The 19,394-nt window shown below is 36.4% G+C and overlaps 2 protein-coding genes and 1 long non-coding RNA gene across 3 annotated transcripts in view; 1 reads left to right on the plus strand and 2 right to left on the minus strand.

Annotated features, from left to right (window-relative positions):
• Window positions 1–370, minus strand: part of LOC107673263 (paired amphipathic helix protein Sin3a-like) — a 37,130-nt gene extending 36,760 nt beyond the window's left edge. The window contains exon 1 of the mRNA XM_016466779.1: window positions 313–370. The gene's annotated coding sequence lies outside the window, so the exon portion shown is untranslated. The remainder of the gene's footprint in view (window positions 1–312) is intronic.
• Window positions 1–1,453, plus strand: part of LOC107673264 (uncharacterized) — a 7,444-nt gene extending 5,991 nt beyond the window's left edge. Inside the window, exon 3 of the long non-coding RNA XR_001632391.1 lies at window positions 1,379–1,453. This is a non-coding gene — a long non-coding RNA (uncharacterized LOC107673264). The remainder of the gene's footprint in view (window positions 1–1,378) is intronic.
• A 1,228-nt stretch (window positions 1,454–2,681) lies between these two features.
• On the minus strand, window positions 2,682–19,363 carry LOC107673262 (tyrosine-protein phosphatase non-receptor type 9-like). The gene is made up of 13 exons (XM_016466778.1): window positions 18,838–19,363; window positions 13,323–13,466; window positions 11,081–11,170; window positions 9,442–9,566; window positions 8,798–8,903; window positions 8,565–8,675; window positions 6,759–7,075; window positions 6,593–6,680; window positions 6,101–6,170; window positions 5,932–6,010; window positions 5,226–5,376; window positions 4,422–4,629; window positions 2,682–2,890 (listed from the first exon to the last, which is right to left on the minus strand). The coding sequence occupies exons 1-13, from the start codon at window positions 18,868–18,870 to the stop codon at window positions 2,700–2,702; spliced, it is 1,713 nt and encodes a 570-aa protein (XP_016322264.1). The 5' UTR covers window positions 18,871–19,363; the 3' UTR covers window positions 2,682–2,699.
• Between the last annotated feature and the right edge of the window lie 31 nt (window positions 19,364–19,394).

The raw sequence follows: 19,394 nt of genomic DNA on the forward strand, positions 1-19,394 counted from the left end.
CAGACAGAGCTACAGATCTGCTTTCAGATCAAAAACAAGTTAGAAAAGCCCCCGGGAAAGCATCGGACACACACAGATGGGTTTGTGTCTCATAACACAGAGATACACGTTTCTTTGCTGCTTCAGTTAGCCAAAGCTTTGCCCCCTTTTCTCCCCTTAATGTGCCATGATCGAACGAACAGCCCGATTAATGCACTAAAATCTCCTGAACGACCAGCCCCCTGCAGAAAGCACTCAAACACCGACAGAAACGTATATTCGATCAAAAGAGGACAACATACATTTGTTTTCTTTTGCCCAGCTGCTACATACCTGCGAAAAAGAGCCTCGCACTCCGGATTCGTGTTTGGAACAAATAGTTGGGAACGCCCCCCTCTCCTCCCATTGGTCTACGTGACCGCATGCGTCAACTGGATTTGAATACGACCCGCCAAATGCATATAGACACAGAGGTGTACCAAAGAGTATAGAAGACCAGTATAAGTTCTTTGGATGTACTACTAGGCACACCTGTAGTATTCCACTAGATGTTTTTCTTTGTAATTTGGTTTAATATTTACTCTGAAATGACACTAGAGGCGCAACAATGTGTGTTAGCATATTTTAAATAGCTTAAAGCAAAGAAAAGGAGCAATATTTTTTTTTAAAGAACACCGTTTGGATTCGACTATTTGCCACTGACAGAGATGTGATACTTATGTTAACGCTTTGCTAAATTCCGCCGTTATTACTGAGTTAGAACACGCCCCTCGTCGAAATCCCGCCTTCGAAAGGCAGTACAGCGAGGGATGCTTAAAATGTTGACAGGTAAAGAATGTTTCTGATTGGCTGAATAAGTGCGGGCCACTCCCCTTGCTCAGTTTTTTTCTGCAACAGGTATTTAAGTGATATCTACCATTTTATGTGGTATTAGACGAAAAAAAAACTCGCAGTACTTTTTACCAACTTCTGTTGTTGTTTTATGTACCAAAATTATATTATACTAGATAAAGGTTAGCATTAATATTAATAAAGTCTTAAAAACTGATACCTTGTGTGAGAGAGAGAAAAAAAAAAAACAGGCAGAGCATATATTTTCACACATTTGCATTCGTTTGTTAACATACACCTGTTAGAAATCACTACAGGACCTTTTATGTAGTTGTGAAAGGTTGAATTAAAACACGCAGTTAATATAGTTTGTCCATTTCATAAACTTTATTAATTTGAATTAAGGTTTTGATTTGGTTTTGCTCAAATGATATTGCAGTTTGAACAGCTCGGTTTTGAGCTCGAGATGGACACCAAGACAGCCGAAACCTGTACAGTCTTTTCACATAAACGTTTCACTCAATTCAAACATACAGAAAGAATAAGGCTTTTTAACTGCAGAGCAAAGCACTTTATCACTAAAAGAACCGCTGTGAACTTATTGAGAATCACAAGCTTGACATTACAGGTTAGTTTTTCCATTGATATAAGTAACAAGAAGAAATTAAAGATAAAATTGGATATAAAAGAAAATATAATTTACGTATATATGTTTGGGAGTAATAAGTGAAAACAAAGCGTGGGTATAATAGAAAAATTGGTCACATTGTGTGCCCATCAAGGCAGGACTGCAGATCCTGGAATCACTGGGAGTGTGTACAGATGCTTCACTACAAGGAAATTCAATATGAATTCAGTAGCAAAGACTCTTTCAACCCACAACAAAATAAAAAGCGTTTCTAAATGCACTTTACAGGAGCGTTTAGATATTTTAAACAGGTTTTTAGTACAATATTAACAGACAAAATTATTACAAGTGTAAATTAATCAATGTAGCCATCTCACATTTACACTACACTAAAAAAAAAAAGACTATATCAGTTGAGTAATTGTTGTGTTATAGAGGTTTACCGATCCACCCAGTTGATGTGAGAAGACTTTTCCTCATCCTGGCTGTCTCTAAACCATCATCTTCAGATGCAATTGCAAAAAATGGCCTACAAACTACAGAGACATTCCTGATACAGAATACAAGCAGAATTTTGACAATCTGCATTCAATTCCAGCAAATACATAAAAATCTCTAGTGTGCAATGACTGCATCCCATGGGAGTATAAAACTCACCGTCAAGTCATTTCAAACATGTATGACTTCCTTTCTTTTGTGAAACACAAAAGGAGCAGAATGACATTCGCTGTTATACAGAAAAAAGCAAGTAAAATGGATTTGAAATGACATGAGGGTGAGTAAAAAACAGAATTTACATTTTTGGCCAAATTAAACACGTGGACGGACTGTTGGTCTGAGGTGTTATGGAATAAAAAGACCTACAGAATGACAAATAAATTCTAGAAATTGTATGTTCGTTTGTCCTGAATCACATCTGAGCGCAGCTGATTTGAAGCTTCATGTGAAATATGAATTTTGACAATTTGGATAAAATTCACAGAATAAACTGCACTAAATGCAGCACAACATTACATAGACTACACTACAGCAGGATCACTGAACATTTAGACACCCCCTTCATACGGAGTCATTTATGGTTACTATTTATGCTGCCCGTCTTTTAATAATGACAGATTAATCAATTATCCTGTCTAAGAGTCGCCGATCAATCAAGAACAAGCCTTGTCTTATGATTGGATGAGAGCAGGCCTTGCCTCTTACTGATTGGTTCAGATTGGACCTTTTTGGTCTCTGATTGGCTACGAGTGGGCCCTGCTGCTCACTGATTGGCTGAAAGCAGGCCCTGTCTCTGGGCATGCTCGAGGATGGCGGTGTGGCAGAAATAGTACTGCTCGGGTGTTTGGATGCTGAAGGCACGCTGCGCTCTCATCCGTCGAACCGTCTGGCAAATGTTAAGAGTCCCGACGTCCTGCAGCTCGGACAGACAGATATCCAGCGCACAAAAAGTACCTGTGGGCAGAGGAAGTCAGTCTGATAAGCCATTAAAGGGACAGTCCACCCAAAAATGAAAGTTCTATGATCCTTTTCTAACCCCAGTGTTGTTTCAAACCAGTATGACTTTCTTTATTCAGTGTAACATGAAGGAAGATATTTTGAAGACTGCTGGAAACCGAATCGTTTCGGTTTCCCATTGACTTCCATTGTCTTCTTTGTCCATATAACAGAAGTCAATAGGAATCGAGACTATTTAGTTACCAACATCCCAACATTCTTCAAAATGTCTTCTTTTTATTTCATTTACCAAACCTGTATGACTTCCTTTCTTCTGTGGGACATGAAAGAAGATATTTAGGAGAATTTTCATGAACTAAATAGTTTTGGTTCCCATTGATTTCCATTGCATTTTTGTCCACACAATGGAAGTCAATATAGGGTGACCATACGGGCCATTTTTACGGGACGTGTCCTTGCCAGGATTTCTATATTGCCTAAAATATCCAGGTTATCCAGAGCAGAGCAGACGGCTCCTTATGCATTCGAATCGTTCTCGCAGTACTTTGGTGTCATACAATGATCGGTGCGCAGCGACGCTTCAAGTCGAACGAACGAACAAACATGTGCGCGTATTTGCATGGTTTTGATAGTTCTCTGTAGATCTCAACTTCTCACGCGTCCACGCTTTCGATTATGTACAATACCTGCATGTTATTGGTTAAACTACTTTGGATGTTTTAGGCAATATAAAAATCCTGGCAAGGTAACTAAATAGTTTTGGTTCCCATTGATTTCCATTGCATTTTTGTCCACACAATGGAAGTCAATGTAGGGTGACCATACGGGCCATTTTTACGGGACGTGTCCTTGCCAGGATTTCTATATTGCCTAAAATATCCAGGTTATCCAGAGCAGAGCAGACGGCTCCTTATGCATTCGAATCGTTCTCGCAGTACTTTGGTGTCATACAATGATCGGTGCGCAGCGACGCTTCAAGTCGAACGAACGAACAAACATGTGCGCGTATTTGCATGGTTTTGATAGTTCTCTGTAGATCTCAACTTCTCACGCGTCCACGCTTTCGATTATGTACAATACCTGCATGTTATTGGTTAAACTACTTTGGATGTTTTAGGCAATATAAAAATCCTGGCAAGGACGTGTCCCATATAAATGGCACAAATGGCCACCCTAAGTCAGTGGGAACCAAAACTGTTTGGTCACCAATATCCCAAAACTCTTATTAAAATCCAAAATATATTATTTAATGTTCATTTAATAAATCTGTATGACCTTCTTCTGTGGAAAATGAAAGACGACATTTTGAAGAATGTTAGTCACCAAATAATTTTGGTTCCTATTGACTTCCATTATATTTTGGTAACTGTTTGGTTTCCAACATTCTTCAAACTATCTTTCATGTTCCACAGAAGAAAGTCAGTCATACAAGTTTAGCAAATGATGACAGAATTTTCCTTTTTGGCTAGAACTTTAAAGCAGCTCATTAATATGTAGATTTGTTTTTGTGGTTCGTTTAATGACTGACCGGTCCGGCCGATGCCAGCGCTGCAGTGGACCACCATGGGCGGGCCGAGCGGATGACCCCTCCACTGTGAGCCGAAAGCCTGGACCGCCCACTGCTGCTGGTGCTTCACGGCACCCAGGAAGTCAATCAGAGACAGCGCGGAGGATGGGACCCCGTAATCAGGCCAGCTGAGGAACTGAAAATGTGTCACCTGTCTCTGTTCGAATGTCTGGGAAAAAACAACAAAAGTTCAGACAAAGTTCCATTTTACTTTTCTTCAAAGTCAGATATACAGAACCACAATATTCAGCACCAGAGCAAAAGAAAGTTATATTTTAGTTCTGAGTTGGCAGTCTAAATCTATCTATCTATCTATCTATCTATCTGTCTATCTATCTATCTAAATAATTATATTGCAACTTATAACTATGCATTGTTATATTGGTGCATATAAACAAGTATTTTAATGTTTTTTTTGTGTGGATTAAATAGCTTGAAATTATGTAACTAGATGTTTATTGTATTTTTATATTTTGAAACCACAATGCAACAAAATAATATTGGGCTAAAATTATGCTTAAAAGTGGTTTTGAGCATACATACATAAAGACAGCACACATACATACATACATACAGACAGAGCTCAAATACCATTAAAATGCTATGAAATATTTAAATATAATTTTCTAGTAATATTACTCAGCAATACTACAGCCACATTAAGTGGTGAGATTGAAATCATTATATAAATCATATATGAAATCATCATTAGTGACTTGTTGTTTATTGAAAACATTGAAACAAAAACTGGTAGATGTGTGGTACCTCAGTGTTGTGCAGCTCAAGTGTGGTTTGGTTGTAATGTGCTTGTTTATCCACTCTGTGATTAACCACAGCGATGTGCCCATACACCTCCTGACCGCCCTCCTCCTTGGGCCAGTACTGTCCACACTTCCTCCGGCCCCCCTCGTCCGTCCTGCGCACACACACATTCACACACAGATCTCTAAGCAGCAGTCTTCGTAATCTACCGAGACAGCGTCCATATGCCGCAGCTCTAATCTGATCTCAGAACAGATCGGTTCTACAGAATAACTTTTTAGTAAGTGGCTCAAATCTGATTGGCTGACTTCTACATAATTCTAGGAGTCAGGCTTCATTTTATCAGCCCAATAAGAAACAAAGTTGTATTTATGTTCCCAGGCTGCTACAATGAGAACTTCTGAGAACAAAGTTTGTGCCACTGAATCTAAAAAAAACATTTAGTAGCAAGCATGAGCGCAACTGTACATTATATTCTACTCTCTGGTTAAATGTGATTTATGTGAACCATCACATAAGACGAACAAATAGTGGTTGGCCACTCTATTTATGTTGGTCAGAAAACCTCTTCCTTTTTAAGTGGGTGGAGTTTGGCCTGAATAAGTGGCAATTTGGACTAGACATTCTTGTGATAGTAAAACGTCTGGCTATGGAGGACTACACATCATTTCCTCTATATTTGTTAACTAGACTCTCTGTGACATCTCACCTTGTTGTCATTACAATGACAAGCACACTTTGCTCCCAAACCATTCTCCAGAAATCCCCGTAGGTTTTCTCCAATGGACCTGTTAAGAAACAGACACATCAGTTCCAGTGCAGATTAAGAATCATAATCCTAAATATGATGGGTTATATAAATAGATGATTATTTTTACCCTGAGTCCCAATATATGCATTTTTCTGTTTGTATCCATCCATGAAGCTGGCATTTATGTAGTCTGATCTCTGTGGAAAGAAATCATGATCAGTGTCCAAACAATTTTGGGTCAGTTCTTTTGAACTTTCTGTTCATTATAGAAGCTTGAAAAAATGTATGGTGTCTACAGAAATATAAAGCAGCACATGAGCAGCAAATCAGCATATTAGAATGATTTCTGAAGGATCATGTGACACTGAAGACTGGAGTAATGATGCTGAAAATTCAGCTTTGCGTCACAGGAATAAATTACATTTTATAATATATTACAATCGAAACATTTCTTTTAAATTGTAATTATATTTCACAATATTATTGTGCTGTATTTTTTATTAAATAAATGCAGCCTTGTTGAGCATCTTTCAAAAACATTAAAAAAAACCTTACCGACCCCAATTTTTGAATGGCAGTGTAGATCGGCCAAAACTAAATAACATCAGACAGCACAAACCTCGTTTCTCCTCGCTTTGAGTCGCACACGAGTCTGATCGAGACACAGCACGTCGCCATAACGATTCCGCTCCTGGTTGTGAGCAGCCCTGCAGAAGTTCAAAGACAACATCAAATCAAACTCTGTTTTCCTCTAAAACACCTCTCATTATTAAGTCCACACTCACAGTGCACAGGTGAAGGTTCCAGGTGGCTGCTCTCTGCGAAGCTCCTCATACTCCAGGTAGATCCCGCTGCGCTGGGCCCGGTTCAGGTGGGCCATGAGCTCGGCCAGACCCATGGCCTCAGGTCCTGGGACGTGTATGGATGTGTTCTCCAGAGGAATCCCCACCAGCTCGTCCACAGGGTCCACACGTCCGTTCTGCTCGGACAGCAGCTGCAGGTTCCAGCTGTGCACGTCCAGAGGCAAACAGCCGCCCAGGTGCTCAGGTAAACAGTCTCTGGGCAGATGTTGTCGCAGGTCGGACATCTTCACCATTTGAACCTGAGAACAGATTGTTTAGAAATAATGAAACTGACAGTAGCTATGTTTCCATCCAAAGATGCGAATTTAACTTATGCGCAAAACTGGAATATCGCATAAAAAATGTGCGAATTAAGCACTAGGGCTGGCAAAATGGCTGAAAAACTAAATAACGAATTTTGTACTTAAATATTATCACAATTCGAATTTAAAAGGCATAATTTCAGTTAGGGGGAAAAAAAGCTTTTGGCTTCTCTCCTGAGGCCACAAGAGGGCGCATCAAGCAAGATATTACTAATGCATGTTTATTCAAAGCAATAAAATAACATGACTATCTTTAAAAAAAGTGCATAATTTTTAAAATAATGTCTATAAACCATATATAATTATTAAGTAGCTTAAACAATTAGAAACAAAACAGCATGTATGTATGTATAAGTTTAATACAAAGGACCGAAAACCAATCACAGAGTACTTTTTTCATAAACATGAGATGCAGTGGGATGGGGGAAAAACCGCCATAAAATCTCGATATTAAACTTATATTAATTTTACATGGCTTTCTAAACATGCCGCTCTCTTGTGCGAAACGTGAGTGTATAAAAACAGTGCTTAAAAAAACAACAAAAAATATTTTTTCCGAATATTCGTCGAATTTAAAATAAAAATCCACATTCAAATGCAAAAACGCTGCATTCGAATGTGGATTTTTATTTTAAATTCGACGAATATTCGGAAAAATTTTTTTTGACAGCCCTATTAAGCACTGTTTCCATCCAGACTTGACGAGAACAAAATCGTCACTTCCTGATTAACTTGCACTAAATATCATGAAGAAAAATTACATTCGAGAAGGCACTGTATATAATAATTTTTTGTATACAATAAATTACGAGCTTCAGAACGCAGACAAAACGCGGTCATGTTATCTTATTTCCGGAGCCTGCTGTTTGGGAACGCAGTTCTGGGAGTTTATAACGTTATAATAAGAATTATAACGAAGCACTTAGACGAGACTTTGCTCAAGCATTTTAGAATGACGAAACTAGCATTTCAGATGCTGTGCAATGAGATTGGTCCGTTGGTTGGTCCAGTTTTATTCTGTCCCATCGCAAAGTCACATGTCTTTTTTGATGCGCATTAAGAAATTTATTCGGTAAAAGTGCTTCCATCATAGTTTATGCGCATTTTCTCTTATTGGATAAAAAGTTTATCCTACTCAATTGTGCGCATAGGTTTTTTTATGCGCATCTTGGCGTTTCCATCCAGCGTTTTTTAATACGATATTCCAAAATGCACATAAAAATAGGTGGATGGAAACATAGCTAATATGGCCACAAAAGATGAGAAAAGTGGGTTAAGCACATAGACCAGAGACAACCAGGTCAGCTTAAGGTGGTTAACCAGAGCGTTACCAGCTCTAACCTGGTTAACCAAGATGGTTTATCAGGTCCAACCTCCGTTGGTTTTGATTTAAATCAGCTATTGCCAAATATGTGTGTATACCAACCCGTTCTCTGAGCTTCTCCTTCAGTAACAGACTCAAAAGGTTATACGGGACCCTGAACCACACAGGAGCTCCAACAATAAGCACTTTCTTGAGCCGTGCTGGGAACGCACCCTGCAACCAACAAGCAAATGGTTGGACAGATTTTTCTGATTTACTCTGACATCTAAACCACACAAAAACCCACCAACTCTCAGACACAGGAAAACCGCACACAGATGAATCACAAATCTCACCTTGAGCAAACTGAGGATCTTTTTGCTGAGGTCCAGTTCAAAGTTTGTGTAGTTGGATCCAGCCATGTCATAAATGAAGACCAGTCCATTCCTCTGAGTCTCAAAACTACAGGAAAGAAAGAGAGAATTATAATATTGCAACTCATGATAATGAGCCATTTTCTGAAGTCAAAATCTCTGGTTTCACACAATGGTCAAAAGTTTGGAATAATTAAGATTTTTAATGTTTTTGAAAGAAGTGTCTTATGCTCAACCAAGGCTGCATTTATTTGATCAAAGATACAGTAAAAACAGAAATAGTGAAATTTTATTTCAATTTAAAATAACCGTTTTCTATTTTATTATTTATTTACAATGTAATTTATTCCTGTGATGTAAAGCTGAATTTTCAGCATCATTACTCCAGTCTTCAGTGTCACATGATCCTTCAGAAATCATTGTAATATGCTGATTTACTACTCAAAAAACATTTCTGATTATTATCAATGTTTAAAAGAGTTGTGCTGCTTCATATTTTTGTGGAAACCATGATAATTTTTTTTTCAGGATTCTTTGATGAATAAAAAGTTAAAATAAAAGTTTAATAAAACAAACAAACAAACATATTGACCCCAGACTTTTGAAAGGTAGTGTATATTGGTCACCTCTCCACAGCTCGGTCCAGTAGGTAGAACAGGGCCTGAAGAACAACGTGGTTTCCTGTTTTGCTGGGATGGTGCAGTTTAGCCGTGTAGAGGGCGATGGATGCGCCAGACGGGTCCCGGACACCCTGATACCAGAACACAGTGTAAAGCATCTCAAAATCTAATTTTTTAATGTTTACATGTTTAGTCGTCTCAGCTCTTTGGAATGCTAGTGTACTACTTTGTACTGCATACTAAATGTTGAAACGGGATGCAATATGCAATGATAAATGCTTCAACAAACAAAATTGCTGTCATACAACCACACTTGATTGCAAGTTTAATTCACGAATTTAGACTGGCATTCAATTCATAAGCAATTCAGAAATAAATACCATAGTTTTCAATTTTTGCAAAACTTTGTGCAATTCTGAATTAAATTAAATAAAAAATAAGAATAAAATAAAATAAATGCATGAATAAAGGAATGAATAACTAAATAAATTAATATCCAAACATACAGTAAAATGCTCTACCAAATAAATATGGTAGTTTTACATTTGAAATAGTCTGTTTTTTTAAACTTTTTTTAAACAAATTTGGAATTAACAAAAACTATAATGATAAAATAAATAATAATAAATCAAAAAACAATGAATATATAAATGAAGAAATTAATGAATAAATATCCAAACATACAGCAGTATGTTCTTCCAAATAAATACAGTGGTATTAAAATAAAACTATAATGATAAAATAAATAATAAAATTAATAAATGAATGAATAAATAAATTAAATAAAAAAAAACAGTATAATAAAATAGTAAAACAGTATTTATAAAAGTAGTAAAATCTTCCAAATAAATAATACAGTGGTTTTAAAATTTTAATCCAACTTTGTGCATTTTCTAAAATAAAATAAAAATAAAATAAAAATATAATATAAAATAAAATAAGGTCAGGACAGTTGATATCACCTCCTGGAACAAGATAAGTGCAGGACACCTCTGGGTAGTAGTTTTAATTGTGTACACACGGGGGCAGAATAGAGCGTGTCTCACTGAGTTGTGAAGGATGACTCACTCCAACACATCCAATCAGTAAAGAAACATTATATTTATCTCTGCCATTCAGTAAGACACTAAATCTAGTTTAATCGCTTTCAGCTGACCCATTTCCGTATGTGCAAGCACACAGCTTTAGCATTTATTAAATATTTATGTCAATAACATATTCCAATAATCTGATGACTCATGAGATACACGGGACTTGTGTGCATCTCTCTGGGTTATAAATACAGATGGCAGGATGTGAGGAGCACAGACAAGAAGATGAGGAGGATCAATGAAGTATGAACCAAAGGGGTCCTGCCTCCGCAGCGTCCAATCAGATGTCAGAATGTACACTCGTCTGACCAATAGGAAAGCAGCACAAGGCAAAGTAAGCTAAAATATTTGAAGAATGAATTTTGCAGACTCTGTCTTGACCTGGTTATAATAACTGGCTGAAAGTTGAAGTGAAACTTGGATTAGTGACTCTGCAGCTGTAATTATCGGAGTGGAAATGAAACTTCATTTGTGAACCGTTGACCTCATATCCCAGATTTAAAGAGCATAAACAGCCCTTCTGAAGACACGGCCCTGATGTGATATGAACTTACCAACACAGTGAACTTCCCACTCAACAGCTCAGAGCGTAACGGCTCCTCGTGAGGCTGCAGTTTGACAATGCCCTCCCTCAGACGTGTCTCCTGTAAGAGAAACAGAGATACATATTTATTATGTTTCATATTTATCTTCCATGTTTTATGAAGGGGTTTATTTTGTGATAATGATCAACTAATTAAATTAATTATATACCCTTTATTAATCACTTGTCTACTAAATATTTATTTAATTTTGTTTAATTTTATTTATATATTCAGTTTATTTTATATTTTAATGTATTCTATACTTACTCACACAAAATAAATAATAAAACAAAAACAAACAAACAAATGAATTAAAATAAAATAAAATAATAAAATAAAACAAAACAAAGCCATAACATGCAGCCAGACACTCTGGTAATTGCAAAATAATTTTTTTTGTCAAGCCAATAACCTACATTAACCTGGAAGTGAAATATTAAAAACAGAGAGAGAGAGAGAATAAATCAGCATCACTCTACTGTTTGGGTCAAGTCTTTCTGGGCTGATTTTCACTCCTCGTGTCTGGATTACTGATATCAGGAATGAGGAGCGCTTGTTTCTGTGAACACAGATGTCAGCTTATGTTCTGAACACGTCCTCGCCTGAACCCAAAAATACAGAGTTCTGGAGAACCAAAGCTTAAATCTGCTGCACACAGAGTCAGACCTGAAAACCTCCCAGACGCCACGCCGATCTTTACTGAGTGAATTAACAACAGCCCAACCCAGACACACAGACAAACAACAGCAGTCCCTGCTCAAACCAGATTCAGACACTAATTCAATTCTGAATTAACATCTGAAACAAAACCTGCTCATTTTAAGTTCAGTTGCACTTCATAAAAAAAGTCTCTGTTCCTGTAAACTTACATTGCTTTTAAATAAACCTAATTATAATTGGTATAAAATTAACCCAAAAAACAAGGCTGTCAATTTAACATGCTAATTCAGTGTCATTAATTATAAAATAAATATTTTCTAATAGTAGGCAAGTTATAGGCTTATATTCAGTGATTTCGAAATAAAACAAACAATATAATGACTTCTAAAGCCACTTTTGTTTATTCATTGCCATTAAAAACTTTTGAATTATGTATTTAAAAAAAGAATTCAATTAAAAATGGTACCTGAAACTTAAACCTTAAACTGTGGAGAGTATCCACTGAACGCAAACAGCATATGCTGCTCTGTGTTAGCCGCACCACACGGATACGTTATTTTCAAATCAAAGCGTAAATAAACGTAGAAAACGTATCCGCGGGGTGTGGCTGACACAAAATGACGTTACGGTGACGAATTGTTGAATAAAGTCGTTATTTTTGTTTTCTTTGTGTACAAAAAGTATTCTCGTAGCTTCGTAAAATTACGGTTGAACCCCTGATGTCACATGGATTATTTTACCGATCTCCTTGCTACGTTTCTGGACGTTGATCATGTTACTTACATTGCTGTCTATGGGAGGGTCAGAGAGCTCTCAGAATGCATCAAAAATATCTTAATTTGTGTTCCGAAGATGAACGAAGGTCTTATGGGTTTGGAACGACATGAGGGTGAGTAATTAATGACAGAATTTTCATTTTGGAGTGGAGTAACCCTTTACGTTTTTATAAATAAAATATAAAGTTTTTATAAATAAAACATGTTTTTATTAATTAATTACTTAATTAATTTTATTTATTATTATTTTTATGTTTTTTTCCCCCCAGTCCAAGAAGGGAATAGATATTTCTATCCTCATGTTTTTTTTTTTGTTTTTCTCAGCAATTCTGTTTTTAAAGGGGTGGTTGACTGTTTTTTTTTTCTAGGCTTGATTGTGTTTATGGGGTGCAGTCTAACATGTGTTAATGCTTCGTTTGTTAAAAAACACATTATTTCTCACATAATTTACCTTTATTCCACACCGTTCTCTCCCTTCTCCTCTGAATGCGCTGATCATTTCCTGCTTTTATGAAGCCCCTCCCTCAGAAATACACGATGGGCTCTGATTGATTAGCTTGGAGGCGGGGTTAGTCCCTTACCAGTCGTTTTTGTAGGCATTAAACTGCCAAAATTTTAAAAGACGATATCTCTGTTTGCATTGAACTTTCAGCTTCGTAACTTTGCAGATATTGTTTATGATCAAACAGCAACATTACACACTAACTAACATTAAAAAAGTGAAATCGTAATCAACAACCCCTTTAAAATATAAATATTAAAGTTTACACACTCACCCTGTAGCTGTGAAAAAGCTCGATCGCTCGCAGAACATCAAACTTGCGGGCCATCAGAAACTTCACAGCCACGTCCCAGGACAATGGCGAGACGCCGTGTTGGGACGTCCATTTGTTGATTTCCTCCAAAAACTGCTTCGTGGCCTGAGAAAGAAAGAGATAAATGTTACGTTTTCATTACTATGGTACATTTTGGTCACACATGCAAAATCACCAGCTGCCACCAACCGAACACGGGTACATTTTGTGCTGTGGCGAGCACACAGTCTGCGCTGCAGAGACCTGCACTAGTGTGTCCGTCAGGGGGCTTCGAGTAGGTTTACGTCCGGCATTTACAAAAGATTGTATGTTCTCAGTCATTTCCTGACAACTATAAACACTCACATACAAACAAGACCATAAGAGAGCGAGGCAGGAGATGTGGAAAAAACAGAATGATATTTGGATCTGGAAAGCTCAGAAAATCCAGATGGGGAACCAAGAGGCTTTTGCATCAGGCTTTGCTCATTTCATACCAAACGCAGTGACGAAATCAAGCTAAACCGCATTAAATGAACTCTCTATAGGAGCGATGCTGATGCAAATCACCTGACAGCAACTTCAGGTCGTCTCAGAACTGATTTTCATGTTTTCAATGCATTCTGGGAAACTATGCCTCCACTCGACACATCACATGGCTCCAGTGTCTTCACTCCTATTGGTTAAATGGTTAAACCTTTCTCAACGTTTTTTGGGGAGCCACTGGAGATCTGGCTGGTTGTGCACTACATATGTCCGGCTCAATATAACAGGATATTTACTCTACATACTGGACTAATGCCATCAGCTATACAGACGTCTCAAACTATTCTTCAGAAATCTGTGAAAATAAAGCGTCCCTGTTCATTTGACCTAATAGCTAAATATAATAAATAAATAAATACAATAAGCTCAGTCTCTCTCCAGAGGTTCCAGTCCACCCACTTGCACAACACTGTATCCTTAAAAGGACAGATAAGCAGCATATCCAGACAGACAGGCCTGAATTCTGCAGAATTCACCTCCATGAACTGTGCTGTTTCACAGGTCGCAGTTTAATCTCCACAAAGTTCCTGCTCATGGCCTGCCAGTGAACTCTGAACATCATGCATATTAAATGGTCTTGATTTGTTTTGAACAGTGCAGCTGCCCGCGCTTCTAAACAAAAATCCTGAATCCTGTGAGTTCTTTGGTTTCCCAGCATGCACTACACATTTGAGGTCTTCCCCATAACATCTCAATGACTTTCAGCTTCGCACCTTAAGACGATTAGGGTAATTTGATAGATATATATATATATATATCTTGTCTTGCAGATTATATGTGAATATAAATATATATCATATTTGTGACATCATCAGAAATATTTTTTTTATTGTTTTTATATCCAGTACTGCCCTGAAAATACAACAACAATTTTTAATTATGATTATTATTATTATTATATAAAACATTTTTAAAATGCATTAGAAAGGACATTTTTTTATAAATATACTTCATAAATAAAATATATAAAAAAAATAAATTATTTTATTTTATTTTATTTCTACTATGAAAAGACAAAATATAGTATGCATGTATTTATTTATTTACTGACTATCTTTTCAGGGCAGTACTCTCTCTTTCTCTCTCTCTATATATATATATACAACTTAAATCTTTAAAAAATATATTATAAAAATAAAAAAAATCACATGACTATAAAAATATTTCAATCTTACAAAAATATTTTTTGTAATATGGCCCAAAGTTTTTTCTCATAAAGAGTAGGGGTGTAACCCTGGTCTCCTGGCCAAATTGACGCCACTGGCCCTTGTCTATCATGGCCTCCTAATAATCCCCATCCACTGGATTGGCTCTCTCTCCTCTCCACCTGTAGCTAGTGTGTGGTGAGCACACTGGCGCCGTTGTCCTGTGGCTGCCGTCGCATCATCCAGGTGGATGCTGCACACTGGTGGTGGTTGAGGAGAGACCCCCCCACACGATTGTAAAGCGCTTTGGGTGCACAGCAATACACAATAAAGCACTATATAAATGCATCATTCATTCATTCAAAGTGATGTTTTATAAAGTGATTATAATCCTCATCATTATATAAAACATATTTATTTTTTTTATATTTTGAGATACATTATATTATAAAATAATATAAAAACATAAAATAAGACTTTTGATATCTAGTAAGGACAAAAAATATATATTAATTAGTATTATTAGTCTTTTCAAGGCAGTACAAGATATTTTTAAAAACAAATCATACAAAACAATTTTGTAGGATTTATTAACACCCATAAAAACATTATTATATATAAATATATATATATATAGTAATAATTATTATTATAATAATGTTTTAGAATCATTATTATTACTATTATAATAATTTTGGCCAGTTTTAGATTAAAAACAAATCAGAATTTTTTAATATATTTTTCCTGATTAAGGGTATCCCTTACAAAAATGAACCATGGTTTCATTACAAAACAAAAATAATAAAAATTTTAAAATGGTTATTGTTGTAGCGTCTGGACCAATCAAAAACAGTAAAACTATGGTAACCACAAATTAACCATAGTTTTGCTACACTAACCATAGTTTAACCATGGTATTTGTAGTAAAACTGTGGTTATACAAATGCCAATCAATCTGCCAAAAAAGCATGGCTACTACACTTTTACTAAAGTAAAACCATGGTTCATTTTCATAAGGGATACTTGCCCAGACCATGTTGCAGGCCTAACACATGTCAGCATCATCACTCCTCTTTACTTTGGCATCAGTCAGCTCTGAACAGGAAGAAAAACACGTCATGAACCGGACCCAGGTCTCTTCTTTCTCTCTGCTTCTACATTCCCTGTGTGAGTTTCTCCAGTGAAAATGCTTTTAGCAGCTCATGTCCCTCAGGACCTCGGAGCGCCGGACACAGCCAGTCTGACATCTAATTACTCTCTCACATTCGTCCATAAGCCCACGTCCCCACACTGCCTCAGAGACGGGACCCCGGAGTGTCCTTCACTCACTCACTCAGCCGTGATTCCTGCGCGTTTGCACAGGCAGAGACCGGCGATAAGACACTGACTGCTGACCGGCGGACGGACGACTGGGGGGTTATTTAAATGAGATTCCACAGCAGGATGGAGGACAGAGAGGCCTTGTTAAAGAAATCAATAGACGCACTTTCCCTGCTCATTAAAACTGAGGCTTTACTAGTCATTCATGACATTTTAGTACAAACAAAACTATTCAAAGATTTGCAAAACATTTGCACAACTTACACACATTCCTACTGAAAGTGACCTATAAATAACAAGCAGACTTATATAATGACCATTTCCTGTTTTAATCTGTGTATAGTACGAAACTGCTCTCCCACCGACCTGCTTCATAAACACACATTAGAAACATGTGTACATGCGTGTATGTGATTAAATATTAAAGGTGTTTTTGAGTGTTTCATGCTCAGATTCAAGGAATATTTCATCCAAAAATGTAAATGCTGTCATTATTTACTCACTCTAATGTTATCCCAAACACATCTGACTTTCTTTTAAGTAAAACAAAAGCTGAATTTTTGAAGAAACAAATTATCTTGATCAGTGTTTTTAATATAATTTAAGAAAAAAAAAACCTACTGCAAGTCTTCTGAAGTGACAGAACTTTATGTGAGGAACAGACTGAAATTTAAGTAATTATTTGGGTCAGTCCTTTAGCTTTTTGTGCATTTAACTTATTTAAAAATTAAAAATAAATAAATAAATAGCTAATAGTAAATGAAGAAAAAATGTGCATAAAGGGTAATAAAAAGTATAAAGTATGATAAAAAAAATTACAAAAAAGTAAATAAAGCTAAACCTAAAAAAAGGAAACTAAAAATTATATATATATTATATATCTCAATATAGTATCGAGAAAAAATATCTAACACTACTAAAACTATAACTATACAGTAAAACTTTATTATATTTTAAATTATATATAAATATATTTAATATATTAACATAGCATATTTTTCTTAAATATATACATGTAAGTGTTTGTATTTAAATATACATAATAAATATACACAGTACACACTCATATATTATGTAAACAAAAACTTTTATTTTGGATGTGATGAATTTTATTAATTACTGAGAAAAAATATCTAATACTAAACAACATCGGAGATTTTATTGAATCTTTTGATAATAATACTCATAGTTTATGCTGCTGTTTTCTCATTAAAAAATTATGTAATTTCCTGGAGGATGACATCATTAAAGAAGCGGCTTTTGTTAGTGAAAGGGACATTATGAATGGAAAGTGATATTGAGGACAGAGGATAGACCAATGAAATGATCAATTACAACAATATTTCCAATATTTCCTTGGTTAAAAAAATAAGGAATAGTTTTGTATGTTAGAAGTCAGTACGGGAAAATGATAAAAACAACAAAATCCACTTACAGCAAATAGTTCACAAAAATCTAAATGATTCATTCACGAATCGAACTGTTTGATTCTCAAGTTCAACTCACTGATTAAATGATCCTGTCTGATTATCTGAAGAACAACGACTTAAATTTAGTCTGTTTGCCTCAAAAGAGATAATACATGACTTCAGAATATTTGGAAATAAAGCACACAAGTTGTACAAACTGCTTGTACGGTGCTTTTGCATTTATTTTGAAGCTTGAAAGCTCTAGTCCCCATATAATGCAAGCGAAAGGAAATAAGTGACAGTATATTATTAAAAAAATATTAATGGAACGACACTGGGGTGGGTATATGATGAACTTTTGCATTTGTAGATGAACTAATCCTTTAAAGTTAAAACAATTCTGATTCTGAAACAAAATAAGAACGATTCTAGAAGCTTCTTGCATGTTTAACCCTTATGTTGTGGGTAAGTTTGCCCCGCATCAATTTTGAGTCGTGGGAAATACTGGTTAACCAATGAGATTTGTCCTCCATTTCTCATTTAGTGTTATGAACATGCCTGCATTTTCAAAACATATACTGTATGTGTGTGTATTTATATATAAGCTACATAATAAATATACACAGTACACACACATATATTTCGTAAACAAAAACATTTATTTGGGATGCGATTAATCTTTTGAAAGCACTAATTAAAATGTTTTTATAATGTTAAACAAAGTTACAATACTGTTTATAATATATTATTTATGACTTATTAAAATAGTTACATACAGTTTGAAAAACATTTTCATGTTTACTTTTTTGTAATCTAATAAGTATTAATTTTAAAGGTTTACTATTTTTACCTGATGTTTTTCATATTTTTCTTTCCTATTTTTGTCGAACTGCCTTTAATTCAATAAAAACCGTACCCATAACTCTGATAACAAGGTACTTTGGTCTAAACTAAGATTACCACGGTAAACCACTGTAAGGTTGTTCTAGTCTACCGGACAGTGTCCCGGGGTTGCTTAGCAACAGAACCGCTGGAACAGAGAATCAGCGTTAACCGGATTGTAACGGTATTTCATACCTGCTCCTCATCGGCGCTCAGGCGGCTGGCCATCCTCTGCTCTCCCGCTGGAGGATCTTATTAACGCTCACACAGCTGTTTAGATCGGACTGTAGAGATCAGACCGGGCTTTTTTAGGCCCGTTAGCAGCGATCAGGCTAACAGCAGCAGCGCGAGACTCGCGCCGTTTTCCGCTCGAGAGGCCCACCACTTCAGCACGGCGCGTTCATGATCCGGTCCCGGTTCGGTTGGATCCACATATATATATGTATAAATATATATATTTTTTTTTTTACACACATACACTAATGGTGCTCCAGCGGAGCTTCGGTCCGCCCGCCTGTGTGACGACGGGAGAAATTCATCACGGTGCTCCGTCGAAACTCGTCGAAGGCCGGTTCGTTTGTTTGAAGGTATGATATTATATTAAACGATCGGCTCCGCGTCATCCGGGAGCTTTTAGACGCTTTAACGCGAGAAGGCGAGTGAAGATCAGACGCTCCTGAAAAGCAGCAGCAGTGAAAGATGAAAGATGACGCTTCCTCTGCTGGCCACAATGGAGAACTGCAAACTGGACG

Source organism: Sinocyclocheilus anshuiensis, unplaced genomic scaffold, assembly GCF_001515605.1.
Source record: "Sinocyclocheilus anshuiensis isolate Anshui unplaced genomic scaffold, SAMN03320099.WGS_v1.1 scaffold68, whole genome shotgun sequence".
NCBI classification, from domain to species: Eukaryota; Metazoa; Chordata; class Actinopteri; order Cypriniformes; family Cyprinidae; genus Sinocyclocheilus; species Sinocyclocheilus anshuiensis.